This window comes from Myotis lucifugus, unplaced genomic scaffold, assembly GCF_000147115.1.
Source record: "Myotis lucifugus unplaced genomic scaffold, Myoluc2.0 scaffold_10, whole genome shotgun sequence".
In the NCBI taxonomy this organism is placed as follows: domain Eukaryota; kingdom Metazoa; phylum Chordata; class Mammalia; order Chiroptera; family Vespertilionidae; genus Myotis; species Myotis lucifugus.
The window spans coordinates 13,359,952-13,385,456 of NW_005871058.1; the positions used below are offsets into that span (position 1 = coordinate 13,359,952).

General features: G+C 38.8%; 1 protein-coding gene across 1 annotated transcript in view; it reads right to left on the reverse strand.

Moving 5' to 3' along the window:
• Positions 1 to 25,505, reverse strand: part of GUCY2C (guanylate cyclase 2C) — a 70,642-nt gene that overhangs the window by 22,149 nt on the left and 22,988 nt on the right. Inside the window, exons 9-18 of the mRNA XM_006084275.3 lie at positions 24,945 to 25,080; positions 20,912 to 20,997; positions 17,731 to 17,842; positions 9,918 to 9,999; positions 9,163 to 9,268; positions 8,208 to 8,270; positions 7,481 to 7,549; positions 6,922 to 7,026; positions 2,563 to 2,649; positions 481 to 613 (exon numbers count right to left, since the gene is read on the reverse strand). Coding sequence (XP_006084337.1) covers positions 481 to 613; positions 2,563 to 2,649; positions 6,922 to 7,026; positions 7,481 to 7,549; positions 8,208 to 8,270; positions 9,163 to 9,268; positions 9,918 to 9,999; positions 17,731 to 17,842; positions 20,912 to 20,997; positions 24,945 to 25,080 — 979 coding nt within the window. The remainder of the gene's footprint in view (positions 1 to 480; positions 614 to 2,562; positions 2,650 to 6,921; positions 7,027 to 7,480; positions 7,550 to 8,207; positions 8,271 to 9,162; positions 9,269 to 9,917; positions 10,000 to 17,730; positions 17,843 to 20,911; positions 20,998 to 24,944; positions 25,081 to 25,505) is intronic.

The window sequence follows — 25,505 nt, forward strand, 5'->3', positions numbered from 1 at the left end:
TTTCCTTATCATTATCACAGATAAATAAATTGGAACTGGAAATGGGTCATCTGCCTTATACTCTATCTACTTGGGCAAACATCTTCACCTCTCTGAACCTTTATTCTGTTTTTTGTTTGTTTGTTTGCTTGTTTTACAAAGAGAGAAGGTTAGACCAGAAGATTTCTAAGGTCTCTTACTACTCTAATCACCTCTGTTTTTTCACCCAGTTCTGCTTCTGCAAGTCAATAAGTTCCTCATAATTTCTCACTGATATCAAGGGACATGGATAAAGGAAATCCACAGAGGAGATTTATTAAATTCAAGAAGCACTTGTTGAAAACTGACAAGGGTAAAGTGTTGGAGGATGAGCCCGCTGTTGTCTCTGGTGGCTCCAAGTATTAATTTTCTGGTCAGTATCACTATTTCTTGAGAGAATTATGTGGGCTTGTGAGAAAAGAGAAAGACCAGTGGGAAACTGGTTAAAATTTCATTACAGACCTTTTTTTGGAGGTAAAATGGAATTACATCCAAAATCAGTGATCTTCACCACCATCCTACTGTCTACCACACAGTTGGTGGATTTCAGATGCCCATGGACTTCTGTCTTATTGGAGTGCAGATATGACATCCCCTGCAATTTTTCAGATGACAGGAAAACAGAGATAAGACACTGTGCACCTGCTTATTTTAAAGAAAGAAATGACATTTTGTATGCATTTCGGCATTCAGGTAGAATCACACTAACAGATTTTAAACTTAGTTCCATTAATTTTACTTAAAAAAATATTAAGGCCCTAACGTTTGCCTAAGCACTACATCTAGTTTTAAATCTATTTAGGTGACATAGTAAAAGGCAGTTGTCTAAAGACTTGGATTAAGTCATTATATATATATATATATATATATGGTAAAGATTGGGTAAATGTTCAACATGAAAACTCTTTATACTTTACAAATCATTTTTCTCTATGTTATTTTTATTGACCCTTATCACAATCTTAAAAGAGATAATAAGAATATATTTTACTGATAAGAGTTAATATATATATATATATATATATATAACCTAGTATGCAAATAGACCGAACGGCGGAACAACCAACCAACCAGTCGCTATGATGTGCACTGACCACCAGGAGGTGTGCATGGAACATGGTGGGCGTTGGCAGCAGGCAGCAGAGTGGAACATGGCGGGCATCAACCGCGGCACGATGGTTGAGCAGGTGACTGATGGCGCCAGACCAAGGCAGGGTGCCGGTCACTGTCATCAGGCCAAGCCTTTGGTGGTTACTGAAAATTCTTTGCTCCCACGTGCCGCAGTCCTGCTGGGCGCTCACACCTGCTGCCGGTGCTGGCCCCACTAGCACCCGCTGCCGGTGCTGGAGCTGCCACTTGCACCCACTGCTGGCGCCCAACACCGATCCTGATCACTTGGCTGCTGGCCCTGACTGCCCTTCAGGGCTTCTCCACCTCCCCCTGCTCCTGAGGGGTGATTGGGGCAGCAGCCACCACTCGCACCCACTGATGACGCTGGCCCCAATCACTCTGCGCTGTCAGTGGGTGTGAGAGGGGCCAGCACCGTCAGTGCAGGGGAGCAGTGATAGCAGGAGCAGGGCTTCCGGCAGACAGGGGACTGGGGTCCGAAGTGGGAGGGGCACAGAGGATGGGCTGAGACCCGCCCCTGTGCCCACCACAGCCTCGTGGCCCACAGTTCCTTTCAAGGTGCATGAATTCATGCACTGGGCCCCTAGTGTATAATATAAAACGAAAGGTTGATCCTATTTTCTTAGTGTGTTCACTTACCACTTATTTGGTCTGTGACCTTGGGAATGTCTGGTCCTCTACTACCTCAATTAAAAAATATGCATAATAAGGCTTTGTTATTCTGAAGGGAGGGGCTAGGCTAGATTTAATGGATTTCATTCTATTGTGAAAGGGGAAGCCTGTTTTTTCACTGGTGTGCTTCCCTCTGCTGGCTAGAGGTGTCATTGCAGACAGCCTGGATCACAGGAGTGATATGTGGCAAATGGGGTATCATATAACATTTTGCAAACCTATTCTGATCCTATGTGGAGGGAGATTTAAGACGGTATCAAATAGCTCACTCTTGGGATTGACTTTTCTTCATTCTTGAATGAGGCCCTGGTTACTGGTACTCCCATGTTTGAGAATATACATGTCCAAATTTTTTACCGCCTCATACACGATGGTTGCCTGTGCTTAATATTTTCTCTTGTAAAGTTGAAGATTCAGCTGTTCTCTCTGCAGCTTTATATTAGTTTAACTTCCAGCCAGTCTATGAAAACATGTGCTTCAAACCCAGAGTAGAAAGCATATAATCACCATAAGAAGAGGACCCAGTATATATTGAACATTTACTTGTACCAGGTCTTATGCGAAGCATACACATTATTTCATAAAATACTTCTATCAACCCTCTGACTATTAGTACTAAATAAGTACTATTTTTATTACCATCTTACAGATGAAGAAATCAATGCAGTGAAGTTGAATAGCTTGCTTGATCTATTTTCCTGTATTTAATTTTCTAGATGTCTTCTGTGTTTATAGGTCTCTTACCTTAGCAATGTCATACAAGACAGAGATCTTAAACTCCCAATCCATGAATGTACCATCAGGGTAGGAAATTGTGTCATTTAAAACTTCCTGAACAGGAAAAAAAGGAAAGGAAGAAGAAGATGAGTTGTCACAAGGAGGGATAGTGTGGAGAGACTATTGCAGGCAAATAATGATCTAATCATGAGGTCTTGGGCTCAGGAACACAGTGGAACTTTGTTGCCCTGGACTTCCTGAAAGTATACAGGGTGGAGGGAAAGCAGTTTTACAGTTGTGAGTACGTGAAACACAGAGTTTATTCTTGTATTATTATTTATTAACTATTGCATTATTTTCCATACGAGTAACTATAAACCTACTTTTGCTCCACCCAGTATTTCTTTTCTTTCCTATGTAAGAAACTTGGGTGGCTTTCATGACAAGAACATGAGCAGAGTATCCAACATTCTGGTCTTCCACCTGATGGGGGTGAAGGAATGAGCCCATGAGCACATGCCTGCCTGGAGAGTGGGCTGGTGAGTCTGAATCACAAGTCGCTGGGCTGCAGGTCCTGTCTCATCAAAATTATATGAGTGTTTTCAAACAAGGAATTGCTGTTAGGAAATTCATTCACTAGGCTTATGTTTTTACTCACATGACCAATTGCATCCATTGGCTTTATAGCTCTAAGTTGGTTTTTTAAATACGTTTTATTGCCCTATCCTGTTTGGCTCAGTGGATAGAGTGTCTGCCTGCAAACCGAAGGATCCTAGATTCCATTCCAGTCAAGGGCATGTACCTTAGTTGCAGGCTCCTACCCAATCCAGGTCTTGGTTGGGTGCATGCAGGAGGCAACCAATCAATGTGTTTCTCTCACATCGATGTTACTATCTATCTTTCCCTCTCTCTTCCATGCTCCCTAAAAATCAATAGAAAAATGTCCTTGGGTGAGGATTAACAACAACAACAACAACAAAAAGTTTTTATTTATTTCATAAAGAGGAAGGGAGAGTGAGAGAGATAGAAACATCATGATGAGAGAGAATGACTGATGGATTGCCTCCTGCAAACCCCTACTGGGAATCAGGACTGCAACCCAGGCATGTGCCTTGACTGGGAATCGAACTGTGACCTCCTGGTTCATGGATCAACACCCAACCACTGAGCCACACTGGCCAGGCTAATTTTTTTTTTTTTAGTTTACTAAGTCTTGTCAATAAGACAGAGTTCTTAGATTTTGTGTAAACTGTATGACCTAGAATTTTGAACTCAATATTTTAACATGGTGATGGTTCTAACAAGATGATGGTTCTAAGCTAGTAAAAATTCTTCATAGTAAAGCTCTAATAACCTAACAATAGTTTCTTGTTTTGGGAAAAAGCACAATTTGACCTTTAGTTTTAAGTCAGGCACTATACCAATAATTTCAAGCGAAGGGTCCAAAGTCATAATTCATTTCAGATAAGGCTGGCTAGGCTGTAAGTACCATGCCAAGTTAAGGAAGGGGAGTTATGCCCAGACACACTCTAAAGTAATTCTTTCCCTTAGCACCGGACATATTTTATATTTTGTTTATGTTTATTATCTCTTCACCTCATGAACACATAGACTGATAATTTTTGTTCACTGCTGTTTCTGCAGCATCTCGTTCAGTGTCTGGCTTGGAATAAATCTTTATTTAATAAATGTTTGTTGCTTGAATGAATCAATTGTTCCTACACAAGGTTAGCTGCAGTTATGGTATATTTATAAGGCAGGAAGAAAATTGTCTTTACCCCATTTAGGTTGAAACGTTCTGATTTTTTTCCCCACAAAAGTAGGTTCTGATGGGATTTGCCATGGTTGGAGTCTGAAGGTTGACACAGGGAGGGGACTGCCATTTGCCTTTGCACAGCCTTTGCTTTGAGGCTCATGGTACAAAGGTGGTTTCCTGTAGAAATTTCTGTTGTTGTCTGAGCCCAGGAGGACTCAGCAATGTCAGAAGGGGGTCCAGGACCATTCAGATAACTGAAGTTTCCTGCCTGAGGGTAGAGAGCCCCCAAAACTATAGGTATGATACCCAAATGTTTGCTGGGCATTTTAGAGAGTAAAAGACTCTGTAAAACCCTTTGACCAGGCTTTGTGAACTGGTATTCTAAAATTGCTGTCTCATTGAAATTAAATGAATCAGAGTATGGTATAGCCCTCATATAATTGTTATCGTTAGAAATGTTTTATTTAAATTATAATTTTTTAATTTAAATGTTCATTTTCAGCATCATATGGTCTTTTTTTCTATGACCTTTTGATATGATGCATGAGAGTGATAGTTTTTGAATTCATAGAATTAACCATACCTGATTGTACTATGCTCCTTATATACAACTGGCTTAGAGTTACTAGTATTCTATTTATCATTTTTTAAATCAATATTCCTAAATATAAGTTAGCCTTTAATCATATTTTATTATCAACTTTATGCTAGCTTTGTTGAATGTTAAATGAATTTAGATATTTGTGTTTTTGCTTAATTTTAGAACAGTATTTATACACACACAGAGAATTATTTATTAAAGTTTAGAATTAAGCCAAAGCTGGTATTTTTTTGTAATAGAAATTAGAATTTCTCCTATTGTTATTAGCTTACTTAAGTTTTTACTTTTTGAGTCAAACTTTCATGATTGTATTGCATCTAAAATTTTTCTCTTTTTTTGGATTTTATAATTTAATAGTCTTTGAAGTATTCTTTCACAATTCAAAATGTCTCTTTAATAGCTTTATTTTCTATGCCCACATTTGTTTATTTTTATGCTTCTTTTAAGTCTTAATTAGAAATATGAGAGGCTTGTATACTTTATAGTTTAAAAAAGATAAACAACTCATAAATGCTTTTAAAAACTCTACCTCTTTTGTAATGATTGAATTTTGAAAGTTTCTTTTCCTTAGGCCATAGTTATTCTTCTAAATTTTATATTGACTATTTAGATTATTTTTTTAAAGACAGAATAACATTTAGGGCTATGAGTTTTTTCTTTGAGGATAGACCTGGGTTTATTTTTAAAACTACTAATCTTGTTTAGTTTAGTTTTGTTCTTTTATGGAAGCTTATTAAAAAATTAAAAATTTCTAAGGGGTTAAATTTCAAAATTATTTTTAAATGTTACTGAGTAATGAATATTTGGACCTCTTTAAAGCTGCTGCTGCCCCCAATCTTAGGATTCAGGCTTTGTTATAGGGGAGAATATTAAGGTTATAAAGAGACACTGGGCCGAAGCCGGTTTGGCTCAGTGGATAGAGCGTCGGCCTGCGAACTGAAAGGTCACAGGTTCGATTCCGGTCAGGGGCATGTACCTGGGTTGCGGGCTCATCCCCGGTGGGGGATGTGCAGGAGGCAGCTGATCAATGTTTCTCTCTCATCGATGTTTCTAACTCTCTATCTCTCTCCCTTCCTCTCTGTAAAAAATCAATAAAATATATTAAAAAAAAAAAAAAAAAGAGAGAGACACTGGGTCTGAAAATAGTCTGAGGGCAGGGTGACCACACATTGTGGTTTGCTTGAGGTCAGTTGCAATTTATGTCTACAGCTCCAACAATTATGACAGTACCCCCTTTACTCACAAAGTATCCTGGTAAATTCTATGGTCACCTCCCCAAAGGTTTTTAAAAGGCTGAAAGCCCTCAGAACGCATCCCAGAAACTGCTCCAGGTGAGGTTCAAATATTTCAATGCTCCTTGAAACAACTGTCCTCGATTCCTTCCTTCTCCTACCTGTTCCCCATTCAGTCCCATTTCTGCTGCACACCTGATTTTGTTTCTTGTAAGTGACTGTTTCTTGTATATGCCTGCCCTTCTGAACAATGTAATAATTTGCTATTCCTACTTGATGCGTGGTTGTTTCCAAGAAATCAACTTATTTCTGTCTTACTTTCTCTTTCTGCTTTGAACTTGCTCAGCCAGAGTACCTGACCCCACCAGGCAACACCTGGGCCATCCTCAATCCCTCACAAGGGAAAGGATGGTAGGAATTAAACAGTAGCAGAACCAGGACTTATGAATAAGTTCCCTAATTCTTGTCTGGTGCTATCATAATGGCCACCCATTTTTCGTTTTATACAAATCAAGTAAATATGCAAGTAAAATAAAATGAATTTAGAGGTAATTAGTCACTTTTCCAACTCTGTTCTCTCAAGTCTACACTCTTAAAAAAATATATATGTGTGTATATGTATGTATATATATATATTAAGACATTGACAAAATCTGAGTGATCCAGTTTAGTAACATATGAACCCACCAACTTTTCCTGATACTTCTCCAATATTATTTCATTAGGTGAACATCTAAAACTATATATATAATTTTTCTATATGGGTGACCAGTTAGGAAATCGGAAATTGTCCTTACCCGGAGGGATCCTCGCTCGCAGTATTCGACCACCCCAAAGATCATGGTATCAAGCTTCACAGTTCCGTAGAATTTGGTTAGGTTGTAATAGTCAATCTGAAGCAACTAAGATAACATGTTTATTTACAAAGCAAGTCAGCCAGAAAGCAGCACCACAGTAAAAATTAATATGCTAATAAAACGTGTTTTAGATCTTTGGGAAGATGATTTGGAATGTCAGTACATTTCTTAGTACGCATTGCAATGCATCTTACCAACCAGTCTTTCTTTCCTCAGCAAGGGGACTCGAATACAGACCTTTGACTACTCTCAAATAATATCAGGACCATTTTATAAGACATGCTATTAGATTTCCAACATGTTGTACACCATCAAACATCACTCTCCAACATCGGTTGGTAGAATCTTCAACACGAATAGGTATAGTCACCCATTTCTCGGCCTGAGGGCTTCTCTGTCAGCATCTCCAATAATGCCTTGCTGCCCCAGGCCCTCAGTGCTCAGGGGAAATGCAGTGATACTATTTCTCACTTAAGGGTTTCAAGCAAGGGACACATACCTTGTTCAGTTCTATCTTCTGCTTCTCTGTGAAATTGCCGTCGTGCTTGAGATCTTTTAGAATCACTCTCTGCAAAGATCAATTGAATTAAGAAGATAAAGTTATAGCATGACTATTTATACGCGTATTATAATATTTTGTTTGTGTGTCTATCTTCCCACTATACTGAGAGCAGTTACAGTATTTTGTTGATGTTTATGTCCCTTGGATACGAGAGGCTCAGGTTTGAATGTTTCTTTAAGAATGACTAAATGAGAAGGAAGAAAAAAAGGTTGGAAGGAAGGAAAGAATATAGGAGGAAGGGAGGAAGGAAGGAAGGAAGGAAGGAAGGAAGGAAGGAAGGAAGGAAGTAAGGAAGGAAGGAAGGAAGGAAGGAAGGAAGGAAACTCCATGTGGAATTGTCATATTCTCACTGAATGAGGCAAAATATAATACTAGGGCTGCCTGGACTGCTCTGACTCTCTTTTATTTTTCCCTTCACTTCCTGCATTCCACCTATCTTTAAAAATTGTATGCATTCTTTAATTTTCCCCGGACTGTGAGTCTGTAACCCTTGAAGCAGAGCCCTGCCCATCCCTGTGAAAGGCGCCTAGAACAGCCCCTGGAGCAGCCCTGCAGCCGCCCGCACCTTTGCGCAGCCAGCATCTGAAGGGGGCAGTGATGAGTCAGCAGGCCCAGAACACACCCCTCACCGAGAGTTCAGAGAAGAAGGGGAGATGATAGTCACCTTTTTGTCGTATTTGCACTGTCGCAGTCTCTGAATTGTATCTCGTCTCTTGTCATCATCGATCTGGCACAAGAAAAAGCTAATTATTCCAGAAGCTTCCTGTCTTGTCCCATCCACTGCCAGTCAAAGGCTGAGAGGCTCTGCCAGGTGAGCGGTATCTACTCGCTCACAGCCTGCTGGGCAGACTCCCAGGGAAACCGTTACAGCTGACTTGTGTTTCTCTCTCACAACTCGCCTTTCCTCTGCAACACGATGCTAAACTCTGGGTTTCCCTCCCTTCCTCTTAGAGTTGCGCTGTCCCTCCCTCCTTCTTGTGTTCTACTTCAGCCAGGGTTTTCTTGCTTCCTGCTCCCCCTGACCCCTCCTCGTGGGAATCGTTGCCTGTAGCTACAGACAGTTGCTCTTAGGGGAACATGTTGTGCATTGGAGTTGCAAACTCATATCTAAAAGCCCAAGTGGCAATGCAGCGAGGACACTGGGCCCGGTGTCTGAGGGGGGCAGCCCCATCAGCTCTGGGTGCAGCCGAGAGAGTTGCTGGATCATCTGAATTGTCAGAAGAAGCTGGTAATCTGAATTTTTCTACCCATCCCAAGATTTTTATATTGGCAATTACTTTTAAAAGATGATAAATATTGACTAACACACACACATACACACACCTCTGCAGGCCAGACATGGCCTTGCTCTGCCAGACTTCAAAGGCAGAAGAAAGGTTGAGAACTATTGCATCTTTCAAGTTGATTCTCATAAAAACCTGTGATCTGTTGTAATATTGGTTAAAATTGACCTTTTAGGGACATTTTAAACGGTGAGTGAAATAACTTCAAAGTCTTAGATTCTGAAAGAAATGATCCCTGCTTGGCTCATTTCCCACCATCTACCGGTGCCTAATCCAACACCTGGCAAGCTGCACCAGCTCTAGACAGGCTTCTTCAAAAGGTGAGGTGCGCCTTACCTTCAGGCTCACATGGTTGGTCTCATTGGTCTCCAGAGGAATGATCTTTTCACAGGGAATGTGGGACCATTTTTTCTGACGGCGTTCATGCGCTTTTTTGTATTTTCTGTGGAAGGAACAGAACCAGTCAATAGTTTCTTATTAGTATTCATGCTGTTCAGCTTCTGAACACTGGGAGAAATTTCAAACCCTGGCATTCTAAGGTAGATACGTGGTGAGTGAGGCCAGCCCAATTACAACTCTCCAATCTGGCAAGTGCTGGCCATGAGCGAACTTGTAAGGATTTCCAATGGCCTTTTATATTATTTCCCCCCCTTTTTTTTTCACTTTCTTGAGTCCTTCACTATAATAAAGAATCTGAACTGATGGCATAAAAAGAGCAGGGAAGAAAGAGGAAAGAAAAAAATTTTAAATTGATAACCTTGAAAGGCAAAAACATTAAGTTTTAAATCACCAGAGAATACACCAGATTCCTAAGTAAGCCAGTTTCTCTTGTGGATCTGTGCCTTTGAAAACATATGTAGAAAGAAAATACAAAAGCACAGAGAATTTGTAACAATACGCATCCCAACATTCAAAATGTCAAAGTTTTGTAATTGTTTTCCCAGAGAGTGTGGATAAATTAGAATTATTGATCTTACACCTGTCTAGAGACCTCTTTGTGAACATACATCATCAGCAATAGCCATTAAACCTCCCCCTCCCTCCCTCGTCCCTCTCAGAATGAGGAGCACAGCCGGAGAGGGTGTGGGTACCTCAGCACCAGGAGCGCGGCCAGCAGGACCAGGACCACAGTGCCGGTGAGAGTGAAGACGGCGATCATCAGGATTTGAGGTCCTGTCACAAGAAAGACAGTGCAAAATGCGTTCGTAAGGATCGCTGAACAGAGAATAAAAGCAGTTCAAAGAGTCTAGTTGTGTGATGTAATTTGGGGAAGGGGAAAGGAAGAGCCCTTTAAAAATATTTATTCTTTCTTCATCTCGTCATTGATAATGTAGGTCCTATGTCCTTGGTCTCTAGGAAGTGGCTTAATTTCAGCTATTCTTACAGTCTATACATCTCATGTCTTTCTTTATAAGAGTCACCAATTAAGACATAAAATAGCTTCCAGCACACAAATAATTTTGTTGGTAGAAGTCTTCCTGGTGTTCTTGAAACAATAGACCTAAGGGGAATTCAAAGTGGGAGGCAGAGACAAGTATTTTTTTTTTTTAATACAGGAGCACAAATCAAAAGAAAAGTCAGCCAGTGCTGGAATATGAAACTACAGTGCTGCTGGTGCTCCTTTCCAAGCTCAACTAGACAACGGGCGGAAGTCAATGAAGAACGTCACTAATTATATTTATGAGAACACCAGTACGTGGGTGGAGTTATGTAGGTGGGGTAATGTGGGAGGCTCACAGAAGAGTAAGTGGAACCCTGGACAATGTGGATCCAACACAAAGGAACAATGAAGCAGAATCTGAGTTTGCAGAGGACTAGCTAGATGGAGAAGGACAATAACAATTACAAACGACAAGAAACTCGTGGTTCATTTAAGCCACAATAGGTCTCTATGAGACTAAGAAGCTAGTGGGTTGAAAATGGAAAAAATGGAATGGATTCCAAGCAATAGATGGGAATGTGTAAGAAGCTGGAAGACAATAGCAATATGGTGAAGGAGACATGTTTTTTCTTACAGCAAAAATAAGAGACCCAGAAATTCTAGGGGAAAATGTTCAAATAAGACATAGTTTAAAAATGAAACAAAGTAAAATTTGGCCAGATTTTGAGAATTTGCAATTAAAAAAAGTTATTATTATTATTTTTTAGTAGGTGTGGCACAAAGGGGAGACACTGGAGCTGTATAGAAAAAAATATCATGGCATGCTATTTGACTTCATGTGAATAATAATAATAATAATGTTTTCAACTTATAGAATATCAACTTAAATGTAAATGACAGAGGGCTTCATTATGGTTACCAAATACAGTGGGTCAACCCCGACAGATTAAAGAAAATTACAGGAGAATTTGGGAGCCGAGAAAGAGATAGAAGAAAAAATAGACACTACCATCTTCATCTTACAAAGTTGGGAAGCATGAAGTTTTATAGATAGTTACTAGAACAATACTAGAAGCTCATGCATATTACAACGACAATGACAATGACAATGACAATTACAAAGATACCCAATAAATATATTGACAAAAAATTTCTGCTAAAGGGAAACTTTTTAAAAAAAGATTTTAAAATTGATTTTTAGAGAGAGAGGAGAAGGAGAGAGAGAGGTAGGGGGAGAGATAAAGAGAGAGATAGGTGAGAGCAAAACATTGATCAGATGCCTCCTGCATGCTCCCTACCAGGAATTAAGCCTGCAACCTGAGCATGTGTCCTGGCATGGAAGAATCAGCAACAACTTTTTGTTGCATGGGCTGATGCCCAACCAACTGATCCAGACCAGCCAGAGCTAAAGGGAAACTTTTAACAGTGAAAATGTGAGCTCTGAATTTCTACTAGTATTCTCCCCAGGGCAGAAATAAATTAATAGATTGGAGTTGAAGTTGCATTGTGGGCACATCTGACTTCGGTGAATTCTGTTTATTACTGTTTCCATCACCACCACCACCATTGTGGCAGCCATCATTCTCATACCCCTAGCCAGAAAACAAAAGCGAGTATGAGATGTACACCTGAAACTAATATAATATTGTATGTCAACTGTAATTGAAAAAAAATATTAAAAAATATCATCATACACTATTACAGATTAAGATTTGGTTATCCTATCTAATAAAGATGGAATATGCAAATTGACTGTCACTTTGCGACAAAGATGGCAGTGCCCACAGCCAATAAGGAAGGAATATGCAAATTGATGTGACAAAGATGGCAGTGGCTGAGCAGGGATGCATGCATTGTCGCCATGGTGATGACGCAGGCATTCCGCCCCGCCCTGGCTGCTCCAGGCCTCTGGGCAGCGTGTGCATGCAAGCGTGGAGTGGCCGGGGCAGGTCAGAATGCTTGCTCTGAGGGGGGAGGGGGGAAGGGGATGGAGGGAGCTACAGGAGGGCGGCAGGGCCGGAAGCAAAGGTGGAAGGTGGCTCCGGCCCAGAATGAAGGCAGAAGGCAGTGGCCAGAGCGAAGCCCCAGGTCCCCGGTGCTGGAGGGAAGCCGGTGCTGGCAGCCAGGGGAAGGGAGGCCTTATTCTTGCACGAATCTTCATGCATTGGGCCTCTAGTTTTAAAATAAATTCCCATGCTTATGTTATTTTCAAAAAGTGAGTATGAGAAATACAATTTCAACAGGGCAGGTGATTCTACTCATCAGTCTTTTAAAATTACACATCCCCTAGAGCAGTGGTTCTCAACATTCTGGTCCTTTAAGTACAGTTCCTCATGTTGTGACCCAACCATAAAATTATTTTCATTGCTACTTCATAACTGTAATGTTGCTACTGTTATGAATCATAATGTAAATATCTGATATGCAGGATGGTCTTATGCGACCCTTGTGAAAGGGTCGTTCAACCACCAAAGGGGTCGTGACCCACAGGTTGAGAACCGCTGCCCTAGAGCATAGGTTGGAAGGCACATGGGGGACTCCCATGTGCTGGGCCCTCAACCCATCTCAATTCCTATCTGTTTCTCACAGTGTGACCATCTCATGGCACTAAATATAAGATGTACATTAAATACAAATTAAAATGATACTTTAAATTTTATGTAAAACTGACAACTGGCAAGCTGAAATATATTCTTACTCCATTTTAAAATTTGTTTAAAAATTTATTTTTCAATTTCAGTTGACACACAATATTATATTAGTTTCAGATGTATAACACAGTGATTAGACCTTTATATAATTTATGAAGTTATCACCCAGATAAGTCTAGTACCCATCTGACAACATACATAGTTATTACAATATTATTGCCTATATTCCCCATGCTGTACTTAACATCCCCATGACTATTTTTATAATTGGCAATTTGTAATTTTTAATTCAACATACTTTGTAGTTTTGCTTGTTTGATAAGTCACAGGATCACATTAGCTCTAAGTTTAAGCTTCTGCTGCCTTCTGGTGGCTGCTAAGGTTATCACATTTTATTTAAATGGATCACAATGATAACTTTTATTGTTTTATTTTTTCTAGTCTGAGATGATTTTTCTGTCCAAATAAATACTTCAAATACATAGAATGCAAAGTTCAATGAATATTTCCAGTTTTTTAAATGAGCTTACAAAAATGACTGTAATCAAAGCTACTTAAAATTTTATTCTCTTGATTTTCTCATTTGCAAAGTGTGTATTAGAATAATAGTGCCTTCTTTTCAGTATTTATATGAGAATCAAACAAAGTAGAGTTGTTCCAGGGGATAGAGGAAGTAGAAGAGGGCAAAGGGAGGATAAATGGTGGAGGAAAGAGACTATACTTTGAGCAATGGGTGCACAATGCAGTATGCACCCATTGTTGAGTTGTACACTTGAAACCTGTATGGTTTGTTAACCAGTGTCACTCTAATAAACTCAATTTAAAACTTCAAAAAAATGGGTCACAATGTAAATTGAGTTTATAACCCCAAGGTCATAGGACATGATAATTGGAAAGAACTTTGGGATTTGTTAAACCTCCTGATTTAACAGAGGAAGGTATTTATACTTAGAGAAGTAAACTGATTAAAATTAACATTGTATAGATTATACTGACTAGACACATATTTATAGTTTTCTCCTTCCTTCCTTCCTTCCTTCCTTCCTTCCTTCCTTCCTTCCTTCCTTCCTTCCTTCCCTCCTCCCTCCCTTCCTTCCTTCCTTCCTTTCTTCTTTCCTTCCCAAGGCATTGTGTTGAGGCAAAGAGATATAAAGAATAGACCCTACACATATAGTGTATGGAATAAAAATATGTGTAAACAAGTAAGTGTGATATAAGTATTATGCTAGAAGCCTGGTAGGATCAAGGGCAAGATCAATACCCTCCTGAGATGCTAAGAACAAGCTTAGGAAAAGTGGAGTTCACGTTACATATTAAGGATGAGTGGTTGTTTTCCAATCATATTGGGTAGTGATAACTTTTGGTCAGAGGGAGAAGCATCGATAAGGACACAGGGGCATGAAGTTGCAAACCCTTTCTTAAGGAAGTAGGAGGAGGTTGAGAGAGTTGGGGAGGGATTCAGGTAAAATGAAACATAAGGCTGAAGAGTAGGAAGGGCATGGAAATTTCATGCAATAACAAGTCATTTGGACTTTATTCGGTAGGTAAAGTGGAGCTGCTAATTGCAGTATTAGCAACCGGGCAGCAATGTGACTGGATTCATGCTGTCACTCTGGTGGTGGTGCTGGTTGGATGGAAGGGGCAGGAGGCAGGACTGAAGCAGGAAGTCTGGGAAAGCTATCATATCCCAGGAGGCAGGTGATGAAGGCTTGGAGGAGAACAGAAACCTACTCTGTGTTGTCCATTGCGGTGTCCCAGGTGCTAAGGACATTGCCTGGCACTAAGTAAATCATTATTGAATGAATGAAAAGACAGTGATACTTGTAATATCCAGAAGAAATGTTTTTATTATTATTATTTCTTTTTAAAGATATCCTCACTTGAGATATCACTTGAGACTATCTTTCCATTGATTTTTTAGAGAGAGTGAAAGAGAAAGAGAAAGACAGAGAGAAACATCGATGTAAGAGAAACACATTGATTGGTTGCCTCCTGCATGAGCCCCTACCAGGGCCCAGGCCAGAGAGGAGCCTGCAACCAAAGTACATGCCCTTTTCTGGAATCAAATCTGGGACCCTTTGGTCCACAGGCTGTCGCTCTATCCACTGAGCAAAACCGGCTAGAGCCAGAAGAAATGTTTGTACTTAGTTGGTAGTAACCAGACATGAATGTCTTATTTGCATACTATTTGAAGATTGAGTTTAAAACTGAATATAGTAACAGTTAAGTAATGAAACGCTCTGGGTAACTGAATTTTCTAGTTAATTGAGGATGAAGTGAAGTTGCCCAGGATGATGCGATCAATATCCCTGTCCAATAGAATATAAATATTTAATGTGATCTCTTTTAGGTAAATGAGAACTCTCTTAAAAATACTTTTTGAGAAGTTCAGCACTTTTTTCCAAAACACAGATCTTCTATTCAATAACCCAAACATCTACAACCTCTTAACGAGGTATATTAAGACTCTGAACCTAACATTGTCCTTGAGACTTATAATTAGGGAAAAAGAAAAAATAATTTTAACTCAGAAAGTTACAAAAGGAAGAAGTAGAAAGTTGCTGAAGCCTAGAGCATGGGTATATATAGAAAGCAGAGATATATTTCAGAAGTCAAGTTTGGTTTAAAGCTTAGGAAGCTGGAGCCTGGCTGGTATTGCTCAGTGGTTCAGTGTCAACCCAAGAACCAGGTTTGATTGCTGGTCAGAGAACATGCCTGGGTTGTGGGCTCAATCTTCAGTAGGGGTGTGCAGGAGGCATCCTATTGATTATTCTAAGTGAAATAAACCAATTAGAGAAAAACAAATATCACATGATCTCATTGATTTGTGGAATCTAGTGAACAAAATGAATTGACCAACAAAATAAGACCCAAGGCATGGAGGCATGGAGCAGACTAACATATCTCAGTGTGTGTGTGTGTGTGTGTGTGTGGCGGCGGTAAGGGAAGAGATAAACCAAAGAACTTATATACTTATATGTATAGCCCATGGACACAGACAACAGAGTGTTGACGGCCTTGCCGGGGGAGGAAGGGGTTCAGTGAAGGGAGGTAAGGGGGGAAGTGAGGGACATCTGTAAGGCTGTCAACAATAAAAAGATATATCTATAAAAATAAAAAAACTTAGGAAACTTGAAGATGGTTCTAGAAAAACCAAACGCACACCTTGCTAGAGAAACCAACTTTAAAAACCGATAAGAATAAATCTGAAGTCAGCTAATGATTATTTACTGTTTAGAAGAATGGGGTCCCCACTTCCCACCTTCCTCTTTGCTTAAGTCAACTGCTCATGCCTATTGAATAAAAACATACTGAGATCAATTTAACTAAACTTGACGCATAGAGCTCAAGAGGACTAGAAACAAAGTTATTATAGCTTTAACATAAGCAAACTCATGAAACCAGAACTGTTCTCTTTAAGTCAGATAAACTTTTCAGAGTTTCTGGTGGCAGAATAAGGTTGGGATAGACATATTTCTAGTTTAAAATTTTTAGTATCTAAAAATGGTAAATTAATACAGAGTCATTGTAGAACATTAAGAAAAACATAGAAAAGCAAGAAAAATCTTCTAGGATCCTATTACTCAGAGGTTAACATTTTAGCATATTTTTTACACTCTTATTTCTATATATTGTTTTACAAAGTTAGAATCTCTTTAACTAAAAGGCTGTATTTTCCTATTACTTCATATCATAAGTTTTCCCATGCCATTTAAAATTCTTTGTAACTTGGGATGGTGAACACACAATACAGTGTATAGATGATGTGTAACAGAATTGTGCATCTGAAATCTGTATAATTTTGTTAACCAGTATCACTCCAATATATCAAAAGAAAAAATTCTTTGTAATAATGATAAGTATTTTAAAAATATATCTTTATTAATTTCAGAGAAGAAGGGAGAGGGAGAGAGAGATAGAAACATTAATGATGAGAGAGAATCGCTGAATGGCTGTCTCCTGCATGCCCCCTACTGGGGATTGAGCCCACAACCTGGGCATGTGCCCTGACTGGGAATTGAAATGTGACCACCTGGTTCATAGGTCAACCCTCAATCACTGAGCCAGGCTGGCCAGGCTGTAATAATTATTTTTCATTGCTTGCATGATGCTCCATTTACGATTATATCCTAATTTTGTTAGTCATTTTATTCATGTTATTTCTTCTTTTTTTGCATCTTTGGGCATAAATATCTGTCCAAATTTAAGCTTTTTTTTTTCCTTCAAAAAATAGATTAGTAGCATGAAATAGCTATTCATTGTGATAAGCCTTTTCCAACTCCATCAAGCACAGACTGACCTGAGACCTTGCTGCCAGGTCTACCTGGCTGGTCCTGTTGAGAGGAAGCCAATGTCATACAGTTGCACTGACACTGTCATGGGTGAAGGCCTGGGCCTGGTAGGGCTTTCCAAAACATGATAAGACCTTATCATGGGTAACCATCATTATAAACAAGTATGTGTCCTATGAGGGGATGGGGGAGACTTTGGAGGCCAGGCTCAGCCTGCTGACATCAAATATAGGCATTCTCTGAGTTTACTGCAGTAAAATATAGAAGGAGTAAGAATATATTTCATTTTTCCAATTGTCAAAGATAATTTATGTCAAAGGGAGGATGGAACACATATTAAAGATAGGTATGCTAAGTTAGAATAGAGATTGTTTTTGGTGTTTGATCAGAACTGTAATATCATTCATTGTACGGGGAAGTAAAGTCCACATTTATAAACCTGGAAAATATAATTCAGACAATAAATAAAACAAACAAAACGAAAAACACAGGCTAGTTGCATAAGCTATAGAGTTTACTCTCCTTATCAGAAAACACACACACAATTTTAAGAAAAGAAAATTCACTGAGGATATCTTACCCCGTTCTTCAGTATCCTTAGGAAGCTTATGGTTCTTCCAGATGAATGTGGGGTTGTTATTCACTGGGCTAGTGACATTTGTGTGGGTGTCATAGGTCAAAAGTACTTTGTACTGTGTCAGGACATGAAAAAGAAGAAGGATGAACAGAAAAAGAGATTTTAGAACAAGTTCTGATGAAATTGACCATCCTGTCCAAGGACATCTGAATTTCATAGTAGCATTCTCAGTGAAACACGATGTTAACCAGCCATGGGGAAGCTTGGTAGGATTCATTATTGCTTCACAGCACAAATGTGGATTTAAGCTCCATGTGGGCCAATTAGTTTTATGACCATAATCTATGTCTACCCAACACAGGTTCTTTGGTCTTTAGAGAACTGGCTTGAGCCTTTCATTTTACAAATGTTAAAATAGAGGCTAAGACCAACAGACATATGAAAAGATGCTCAATGTCACTAATTATCAGAGAAATGCAAATTAAAACAAGAATGATATATCACCTCACACCTGATAGAATGGCTGTCATCAATAAATCAGCAAACAACAAGTGTTGGAGAGAATGCACTGTTGGTGGGAATGCAGATTGGGGCAACCACTATGAAAAACAGTATGAAAATTCCTCAAAAAATTAAAAATGGAACTGCTTTATGACTCAGTGATTCCAGTTTTGGGTATTTATTAGAAGAAACCCAACACACTAATTTGAAAGAATATATGCATCACTATGTTCATTGCAGCGTTATTTACAATAGCCAAGGTATAGAAGCAATGCAAGCGCCCATCAATAGACTGACTGGATAAAAAAGCTGTGATATATATATTACTTGGCCAATAAAAAGAATGAAATCTTACCATTTGCAACAGCATAGATGGACCTAGAGGGTATTATTCTAACTGAGATAAGTCAGTTATAGAAAGACAAATATCGTATGATTTCACTTATACAGAAAACAAACTGATAGTTTCCAGAGGGGTTGGGAAACTGGGTGAAAAAGGTGAAAGGATTAAGAACTAGGAATTGGTAGTCATAAAGAGTCCCAAGTACAGCATAGAAAATATAGTCAATAATATTGTAATAACTATGCATGGTGCCAGGGGAATATTTGAAATATTGGGGGTGGGGGTTCACTTTGTAAAGTATATTGTCTAACCACTGTGCTGTATACCTGAAATTAATACAAAATAATATTGAATGTAAACTGCCATTGAAAATAAAACTTAAACTGTAAAGAGAAGCAAAAATAATAAAATAAAATAAAATAAATAGAGGCTAAGATAAATTAAAAGGCTAGCTCCAAGTCACTTGAGAAGTGAAGCACCAATGTTTTCCACAATATTAAGTTGCTATTGAAAATGGTGTTTTGAGAAAATGCACCACAGCAAAAACCATTATCCATTTTGATACATGTCAAGGTGCTCTGAAATAATTCTACATTGCTTACATTCTGTCAATTACAAAATTTTCTGAAAAAAAAATTTTTTTTCTGATCTCTTCTATCCCTTTCCTCTAATGTGCTTTCTTGTACACAACACTAGATTTTTAAGAGAAAAGACTTCTTTTCAAGTAATTTGACAATGGAAATATTAATGTATTCTTAAATTACTGTTACACATATTAAATCAGCTTTTAAGAGACATCTAAAAAATAACCATCTTTCTGAATTCACCACTATTGCCTCAAAACATTCTGGACAAAAGTTTTACATCCTCAAAAATATACTCTTAACTTGAGAGCAGAATCTATAATTGCATGTGTTGAAAATAGGAAATATCTTACATATTAGGGTATGATACATTGAATCTCTACTGAGACCTACTCTGGATATCTATAATAATAAAAGTATAATATGCTAATTAGACCAGATAGCCCAATGACCTTCCAGACGTCATTCTGGACATCCTTCTGGATGAAGCCACAGTGGCGGGGGCCGAGGCAGAGGCAGTTAGGGGCTATCAGGCAGGCAGGTGAATGGTTAGGGGCGATCAGGCAGGCAGAGTGATTAGAGGCGATCAGGCAGGCAGGCAAGTGGTTATGGGGGATCAGGCAGGCAGGCAGGCAGAGTGGTTAGGGGCAATCAGGCAGGCAGGCAGGCGAGCAGTTAGGAACCAGCAGTCCCGGATTGCGAGAGGGTGCAGGCCAGGCTGAGGGCACTCCCCTCCTTCCCCCTGTGCACAAGTTTCTTGCACTGGGCCTGTAGTAGAATAATATATCTATAGCCCTAGGTTTTGAAAAGGAACCCCTGGTTTCCACATATACACGTATTACAAAGCATAATTGTTGGCATTAGATTACTTGAAAATTTCAACTACATTTGCCTTCAGAGAGAATAAGTGCACAGGACAACATTTTTTATTTTGAAGAGCAGTCCTGAGGCTGACATAGGATCTTACCACAAGCACCTGCCTCTCATCCCAGGAGCAAATAACTTAGAAGGGGTGTAATTATCTTTGTTGTTACTATTAGTAATTGAAGCATGGAGGGGGTCTTTTTTTTAAGGTATTTCCATTGATTGTATGCTCAATATTGGATTATATTCAAGGTCTAATATGGTAACTGAAAACTTTGGGTTTTGAGATGAGCACTATTTTGGGTGACATAAAAACAGACATTTTGATTTTGAAATTAAATGCTGATCAGCCATCAACTGTGTGCCAGATAAGAAGCTAAGTACTGGAGACACGGAAAGGTAAGACCCACTCCTTTTCTTTAAAGAACCTACTAAGTTGGAGAGAAGAAAAGACATACACAATGTGAATAAAAGCAAAGCATTATAGGGCTGTTCATATGTGTCAGAGGAATTCATAATAATTTTCATGAGAGTTCAGATAGAGAGAACAGGAGAAAGTTTTACTGAAATTTTCAGTTGTGGAAATGAATAAATAATTCTTACAAGAGAACTGTCATCCTCTCATTGATATCCTATCAAAAGTTTGGTCTTTTTATCAATATATTCTGAGTGGCATATTTTTATATTAAGTAGAGTGGATAAAAAGTTCAGTGGGTCAAAATGCTTAAGGAATGCTTTCCTAAGTGGAGCATAATTGTGAATCAGACATAAACTAACTTCCAAAAGTTACGTTTACATACTTCTTTAATTCCTTCACTATTAATAGCCTCCCAAGTTATCCCTCCTCAGCCAATCACTTCAACCCGAGTTCTTGATAAGAAGTCAGACGTACTTTGTTGGTCTCCACAGAGGTATACAGAAGCACCATAGTATTGTCGATGTCCCCATAGATGTCCAAAGTCACAGGGCCCTTATACCCTAGAGCAAAATCAGAAAGAGTTAGAGGCATTTGTTAACTTACTTACGGAAAGACCAGTTAGATCCTGACAGAGAGTATAACATAGGTTCAAATTGCTTTATTGTACTGAAAAATAGTTGACCTAAATTATCTAATCTGAGGGCACCTGGACTGGTCCTTGGCCTGAAATCTCTGAAGAATATTTTTATGACGGGTGTTATTTAGTTAGAAGGAAAAATCTTTTTCATTGCATTTAGAGTGGCTCTAAATATAATAGATTACTCTTGATTATTAGTGAGAAGCTTTTGCTAAGAATATTTACTAAGCTAGTAAGTATCACAGTCATTGCACAATCTAACTTAAGATTGTAAGAAGTTCAAAATCCATTCACTATCACATAAAGTTTGAATATATTGAGAAAATTAAGTTCTCTGTGTCTTGGTTTCTCATCTATGAAATGACAACAGTACAACAAACTTATGAAATGGCTGTTTAGGTAAAAATATGATCAAATATCAGCAAATTCACATGGTTTAACATAATAGCTAATATTTATTTTGCATTTACGATACCAGTCTCTGTGCTAAGTGGTTTATATACATTTATCATTTTATTCTTCCTAAAATACCATGATGCAGAAACTATTATCTCCACCTTATTGCTGAGAAACCTGAGATTAGAGATTTAAATAACTTGCTCCAGGTTGTACAGCTAGTAGATGGCTAATTTAGGACATAAATGTCTATTGGCTCTAAGCCTGTGTTAGTGCCCATTAAGTTGCTTGATCAGGATAACGATATGATAAAATTAATTAAGAATGCACATAGCCCTGGCTGGTGCTGCTCAGTAGTTTGGGTGCTGTCCTGTGTACTGAAGGGTCACCAGCTGCATTCCTGGTCAGGCACATACCCAGGTTGCTGGTTCGATCCCTGGTCCAGGTGTCTGAGGGAGGGAACCAATTGGTTTCTCTCTCACATCAATCGGTTTCTCTCCCTCTCTCTTCCTCTCCCTTTGTCTCTCTCTAAAGTCAATAAAAACATCTTTGAAAAAAAAAAAAGAATGCACATAGGATGATACTGAGAAGATGGTAGAGTAGGAAGCACCAGAAATCTAGACAACAATTGCACTGGCAGAATCTGTCTGATATAACTATTCTGGAACTCTGGGCTTAGATGGTAAGTTGTGATTAATTTTCATCCATTTCGGCTCTTAGCACAGCAGCAGTACTTTCTCCCACCCCTCAGTCCTGTGGCAGACAGCTGTGCGTGTGTTCCTACAGCAGTTCACACACCATTTGCAGGAACCAGGATGAGCAAAAAAGAAAGACCCTGTTGTCTAAGATATTGGGGATCTGTGCTCTAATTGCTGATTGCTGCTTATGATCACAGAGGTGCAGACAAAGAGGTGGTGGCCATTGTTGCTGCATCTCCCCTCATTGTTGTAAACCCCACCCCTCTACTAACATGACTTTCAGAGGGTGTAAAGGGTTAGTGCCCTTTATATTCTCTTTTTCTTTTTTTTCCCTTTGAGGGACAGACATTGATGGCTAGGACATTCAAGCAACTGCACTGGGCATGTGCAGGAGAAGCCAGAAGCTCAGAAAAGAACTGAGAAGGCCTTAAGTTTATTCCTCAGCATAGACAGCCCACAACAATAAAAACAAAAAGCAGAAATGAAACCCAGCAGACCCTGGGGAATGGGAAATTCCCCATGTTGTTTTCAGAATTATCAGGTTATTATATTCAAATATCCAGTTTTCAATGACAACAGCAAATCACAAGGCACACCCTAACTGGTTTGGCTCAGTGGATAGAGCGCCGGCCTGCAGACTGAAGGGTCCCAGGTTCAACTCTAGTCAAGGGCACATATCCGGGTTGCGGGCTTGATCCCCAGTAGAGGGTATGCAGGAGGCAGCCAACCAATGATTCTCTCTCATCATTGATGTTCCTATCTCTCTCTTTCTCCCTTCCTCTCTGAAATCAATAAAAAATATATTTGAAAAAAATCACAAGGCATACAAAGAAAAAAGAAAATATGGCCCATTCAAAAGAAAAAAGGTAAGATAACAGAACTGTCCCTGAAAAAGACATGATGGTGGATCTGTTAGACAAAGGCTTTAAAACAATGATCTTAAATATGCTCAAAGAACTCAGAAGACATGGATAAATTCAAGAAAACGATGCCTAAACAAAATGAAAATAACACTAAAGAGAAGAAAATCTTAAAAAGAAACCAAAAAGAAATTCTGGAAGTAAAAAGTACAATAACTGAAATGAAAAATTCACTAGAGGAATTCAAAGGCAGATTTGAGCAGGCAGGAGAATCAGCAAACATGAATATAGAATAATGGAAATTATTGAGTCTGAGGAACAGAAAGAAGAAAAGATTGAAGAAAAGTGACCTGTGGAACATTATCAAGCAGACCAACACAGGCAAAGAAGGAAAAGAAAGAATATTAGAAGTAATAATGTCCAAAAACATCCCAAATTTGATCAAAGACAGGATTATAAATATGCAAGAAGCTCAATAAACTTTAAGTAAGATGAATTCAGACACTCACACCAAGACACATTATAATAAAACTGTCAAAAGCCAAAGACAAAGAGAATTTTGCAAGCAGTAAGAGAAGTGATTTGTCCCATTCAAAGGATACTGAATAAGATTGTTAGCTGGTTTCTCATTAGAACCTTTGAAGGCCAGAAGGCAGTGGGATGATATATTCAAAATGCTAAAAGAAAAAACCATCAACTAAGAATCCTTTGTGACATTTACAACATGAATTGAACCTCGAGGACATTATGCTAAGTGAAATAATACAATCACAAAAAGAATGATACTGTCTGATTCCACTTATATGAGATATATAGAATAGTTAAAATCACAGAGACAAAAAGTAGAGTGGTAGTTGCCAGGAGGTAGGAGTAGGGGACAAAGGGTAATTATTGTTTAATAAGTATAGAATTTCAGTTTAAAAGATGAAAGTTCTGGCAATAGGTGATGGTGATAGTTGCACAATGATATGAATGAACTTAATAACACTGGACTATGCTTAAAAATGATTAGGATCGTATATTTAATATTATGTGTTTTACCACAATTTTAAAAACTAGGGGGGAAATAATGTACATAAAGTACCTAGAAGAAGTTGGGACACAGGAGAAAAATCAATAAGGCATTATTCCTCCCTGCCTCCCTGCTTCTTCAGGGGTGCAGAAGCAATCTCTTCCTATCCTTGTCATATCCTATAGACATTGATGCAGCCCTCAAGCTTTAGTGCTGGGTGTTTGCCACCCTCTGAAGTCAAGAGAAGACTCACTCTGCAGTAGGATAAAAGTTTTCCAGAGTAAGGATTTAAGGCAAGTTAGAAAAGTCAACTATCATTTGTCTTTTACTTAATATACATTAATCTAAAAAGACATTTTTTTCATGGTAACTGGATGAGATCTGGGAAATGAAAAGAGTTTCAATAGAAGCTTGTGTGGAAAGAAAATGCTGATTCCTATAGTTCAGAAGGACAAGCGTTGTGAAATGTTGGATGGTGTTGTTATGAGATGTTTTGAGTTGGAGGGGTAACACAGGGTCCCTGATTTCAGGACAGAAAGAGAAGTATGGAAGGACCAAAATCAAACTACAGGCACTTTTCTTCTTGCTAATCTCCAAGCACAGTCAGGACATCATGGCTCAAAATGATCTGCGATGAGCTTGTTCATAACTACAGGGCCTGAGCTACATGCTCTTTCCTTGATATTCAAAGATTCTGAAATTCTAAAGCATGAACTGGGGCCTAGTTATTGATAACAGCACCCCCAAACTCTATACAATGATGTCTACCTCCCATTAAGTTCAAAGGTATTTATCTGTTGATCCACTTATTGCCAAACCCCCTCTTTGCTTCCCAAAGTCCATATGTCTTCAGCTTTCTGTAGAGAGCGTTAAGTGTTGTTGTTTGCTCGTAGGTGACCAGTACCTTCGAAAGTGAGGTTCCTGAAAGCATGAGCAAGTTTGTCGGTGTCAACTTCTTTTCCTTTCCCAAGAAATGTCTGTAGCACATGTCCAAAGAGCAAGATTCCATTCAAATAGGCAAGAGAAAAGTCATTTAACTCCTGAACAAGAAAGAAAAATCTTAAAATTAGTTCTAAAAAAGAGATTATGGTCTTGAGCCAGGAGCAAAATGTTCTTGGGGTCAGCAGAGTAACTGAATATTGGGGGAATTGTAGAAACGGAGACTTTGGGCTAATATTTCCTTGGGGTGGGGCTCTGTATTATCACTATGTCACAATTCTGTCTTCTCTTGGGATCAATAAACCGAGAACACTGCCTTCAAGGAAGTAACTGGAAGCAATTGTACTTCTTTCCCATGAGGATAAAATATCTCATTTCAATCAGGAAAGAAAACATACAGCATTTTCATAATCCTTGTAAGATTTGACAGAAAATTAACGCTTGCAGTTTAATGTTTTCCTTAAAGAGTAAAAGAGAACAACCAAAAAACATCTCCCTGCCTTTGAACATCCTGAATGGGACAGGA